Consider the following 3,704-nt stretch of genomic DNA (forward strand, 5'->3'; position numbering starts at 1 on the left):
TGAATATGGATGACGCTTTGATTGATGCATACTTACATCAACAAGCAATGGGCAACAAAGTTGGTGGAACCTTTACTACACACGCATTAGACAACAAAGTCAATGAACTGAAAGGTAAATTTTTGGACAAGCCAATAAACAAAGAAAGATCCCAAAACCGCATGAAAAATTTAAAGAGGGCATTTATAAAGTGCTATGACATTTTCAAGAATGGAATGAGTGGATTCGCATGGAATCCAACTATAGAAATGTGGAATGCTGAGCCAGAAGTATGGCAACATTTTGTTGAGGTAAGTTTCTTTGGGATAATGGTGAAATTTATTTTAACGTATATTTGTTAATAACATTATTTCATCTGCTGAATGGATGAACAAAAGAATTAGAAATTATGAGAAGATGGTTCAACTGTATGGACAGGACTGAGCAATTGGACAAGAAGCTGAAACTATTTCAGAAATAAGGCGACGAAGGGTATGAAATGAAGGAAATACATCAAGAAACACAAAAGATGAAATTGATTTGTTAGTTTTCTAAAACACTGCGAACTTAGAGAATTTGAGTGAAAATGAAAATACACTTGACAATGACATCGAAGAGGAAGTTGAAGCATCACCAGTGGATACAAATCAACAATCAACATTTCAAGCTCCAAGTTCATCTAGGTCCAAGAAGAGAAAAAGATCTAATAATCATGATAACAGCTTTCAGGATTTGTCTACAATGCTTGGAATGGTAGCTGATGCTATTTTTCAATCAACCAATATCTTAGTTCAAGCATCTACCACGGATCCTTGAAGGATTATGATGTGTGGGTTATGCTTAAAGATTTAAGGCTCTCACATCCTATTTTGAGCAAAGCTTACATGTTCCTCATTAAAGATCCCAAGTTGTTGGGAGATTTAATTAGATGTCCAACAAAAGAACGCAAGCCTCTATTATTGAATTAGTCTGGTTATGGAGATGACCCACATGAATGAAGTGAAAGGTTAACATTTTCTTCATTGCAAACATTGAATAATTTGGAATATATTTATGTAAGCTTATGCATGCTTTGGTTATTTTTGTAGGTTAAACATAATATTGGGGGCATGTGTAGTGGCTTGCATTTGCATCCTACTAGGTTTGGTGTTTGGAATTATTTTTTGCTTTTTTGCTTTTTTTTTTGTTCATGATTAATTAAATCTTATAAACATTTTTTTCTTTTGGACAGGGTGACTAAAGATGATGGACAAGCTGTACAAGGCCACCCAAAAGCAACGATGGAACTTTTTTGAAATATGTTACTTATAAACAATGTTACTTTTTGGAGATGGTGTTGCAATATGTTTTCAAGTTTTTAGAAAAGTTGTTTATGTTGAAGTTGTTTGACTTTCAATGTTGGAATGCTAAAATGTTGCAAGAATCCGGTAAATGTTTTTTATTCGAACATTAAAACAAAATTAGTGATGTCTATGGGATCATATTTCTTTGTTGGAAATGACTATGCTTCATTTTTTTCTTTTTCTTTGGTTTTTTTTTGATAAATAATGCTTCATAATTGTTTTGGGTTTTTACATCCAATTAAAAAAATAGTGAAAGGATATTATTGTTGTTGTTGTTTCTAATTGGTTTGTGTCTTTTCCTTTGTTTTGTTATGGAGAGTATTGTATCATTGATGGTTGAAACCAATTTTTTCATTGTTTTGTTATATTAGTGCGTGTTTTCATTTTTTATGATGCGTAATTTTGTAGGGTTTTTATGAATATGTTTTCTAAAGTCATAATATGTATAGGTCCATTTTGGAATAAAATAATAAAATATTGTAAATTATCAAATAAGAACATTTGATTTCCAAAAATAATATTATATATGTAAAATTAGCATAAAATACAATTTATAGCTTCAAGGGAATTTTAGTAATTTTTATATAAAACCTTGCCTTCTATTACCCTCAATCTAAACAGTGCAAGGTTTGATAATCTCCATTTACCTTACATTCAATCCAAATAAAGTATAATTTAAAACCTCCTTTTACATTACTTTACCTTGATTTCCCCTACTCTACCCTACTTTACAAAACCTTCCTTCATCTCATCCAAGCAAAGCATAAATCGTAAATTCTAAGCCCCAAACCATAAACAGTAAATCACAAAACCCCTACAGGGATTTGTGATTTATAATTTAGGGTTTAGGGAGGGAGTTTTCAATTTTATGATTAAAGATTTAAATTTAAGATTCAGATAATAAAAATAAATTTAATGTTTTTTTAAAGAAAGAGAGAAAGAATGACGTCGATGGCAACTAATTAGCATCAACATCATTTTGGAAGTCTATTCGGAAAATCTATTCGGTAAAAATATCATTACTCTTAAATATATCCATTTAATCACCCTGTTAATTATCATAGATGATTTCTTATCCCTTAAGGATATTCATATCTCTTGAGTACATTTCTTTTTATAATACATTTAGAGTAGTTTATAGGTTTAAATATACTCTTCAGGTGACGTCAAGATATATACTTATTTAAAGTTGAACCTATTTCATAATACAATGTAAGGAAAATTTTAACATAATGTACTGAAAATCTTAGGACTTCGTGTCTAAGATACTCATTTCATATATATATATATATATATATATATATTTGATACGGTGCTAGAAATATTAAAATTTTCCATTGTTAATGAAAATATATAAACATGTGAGGAACCAGTGAAACAAAATTTTACACATACAAATATAATTTATTACAAAACAAACATGATAACAAAACCCATCAGATCACAAATGAAACAAAAAATAACAACTGCAACTCTAAAAATCACATGAACTCAAGAAGTACATAAAATCAATAATCCACATCACACTGGGTCCATTGAAAGCCAGCATTGTTGGAGTTTCCATTGGTCACCAATGGAACCCTAATATCACACCTAATCCTCACTGTATATTTTATTTTTATCCAAGATCCATACTTGAGCCTAATCTTAGCATTGAACCACAAGTCTATATTAAAGAACCTAGTTGCATTCTCATTCTTAAAAGTATCTGAAACACTTGAATCAGTAACTATGGATCTCCCATCAAATGAAGGAAACAGCATGGTGGTGTTCTTATGTCCTTGATAGAAAGTAGGGAGAGGAATCCATCCAAACCGGTACCCTGAGTAAAACGCACTGGCTTCAAGCCTGTCGTAGTAGACACCAATCTTTTTATTCGGGTTTCGAATGCTCACAGTGGTGTAGAGATCGTAGTCGAGGTAGGAAGGGGAGGTGGTGAGAGTGAAGTTGGTTAAGTAGGCATTTTCGACGGAGAATTTGATCTTATTTGGACGATAAACAAGCCAGAGAATTAGTACAGTGATGCCGATGGCGATCCAGAAGGCTATGAAGGCCCTTATTATGGTCCTACGTCTGTTACGGTGGTTTGCTTGCTGTGGAGGGATTGGAGGGCCATAGTATGAACCTGGGTAAGGGTTTTGTGGAGCTTGCTGCATGCTTTAGGGTTTGAGAGAGATGGAGAGAATTAGGTTAGGGTTTTATATATATATATAGATGCACATTGAACGCGGTTTGATGGTTTTGCTCAAAGTCAATGATTCAAATTGGATTGAAGTAGAATAAATGAGAAAGTTTTTGGAATAGTATGAAGAAACCAGAGATAAGGTTATTTTATTTGAAGGGGTGAAAAGGTCAAAGATAAATAAAATTTGTTAGCTATTG

The 3,704-nt window shown here is 32.2% G+C and overlaps 1 protein-coding gene across 1 annotated transcript; it reads right to left on the reverse strand.

Annotated features, from left to right (window-relative positions):
• Positions 1 to 2,699: 2,699 nt before the first annotated feature.
• On the reverse strand, positions 2,700 to 3,480 carry LOC120276352 (NDR1/HIN1-like protein 10). Its single transcript, XM_039283081.1, has one exon. The coding sequence runs from the start codon at positions 3,476 to 3,478 to the stop codon at positions 2,831 to 2,833; it is 648 nt and encodes a 215-aa protein (XP_039139015.1). The 5' UTR covers positions 3,479 to 3,480; the 3' UTR covers positions 2,700 to 2,830.
• Positions 3,481 to 3,704: the final 224 nt, after the last annotated feature.

Source organism: Dioscorea cayenensis, chromosome 14, assembly GCF_009730915.1.
Source record: "Dioscorea cayenensis subsp. rotundata cultivar TDr96_F1 chromosome 14, TDr96_F1_v2_PseudoChromosome.rev07_lg8_w22 25.fasta, whole genome shotgun sequence".
Taxonomy (NCBI): Eukaryota; Viridiplantae; Streptophyta; class Magnoliopsida; order Dioscoreales; family Dioscoreaceae; genus Dioscorea; species Dioscorea cayenensis.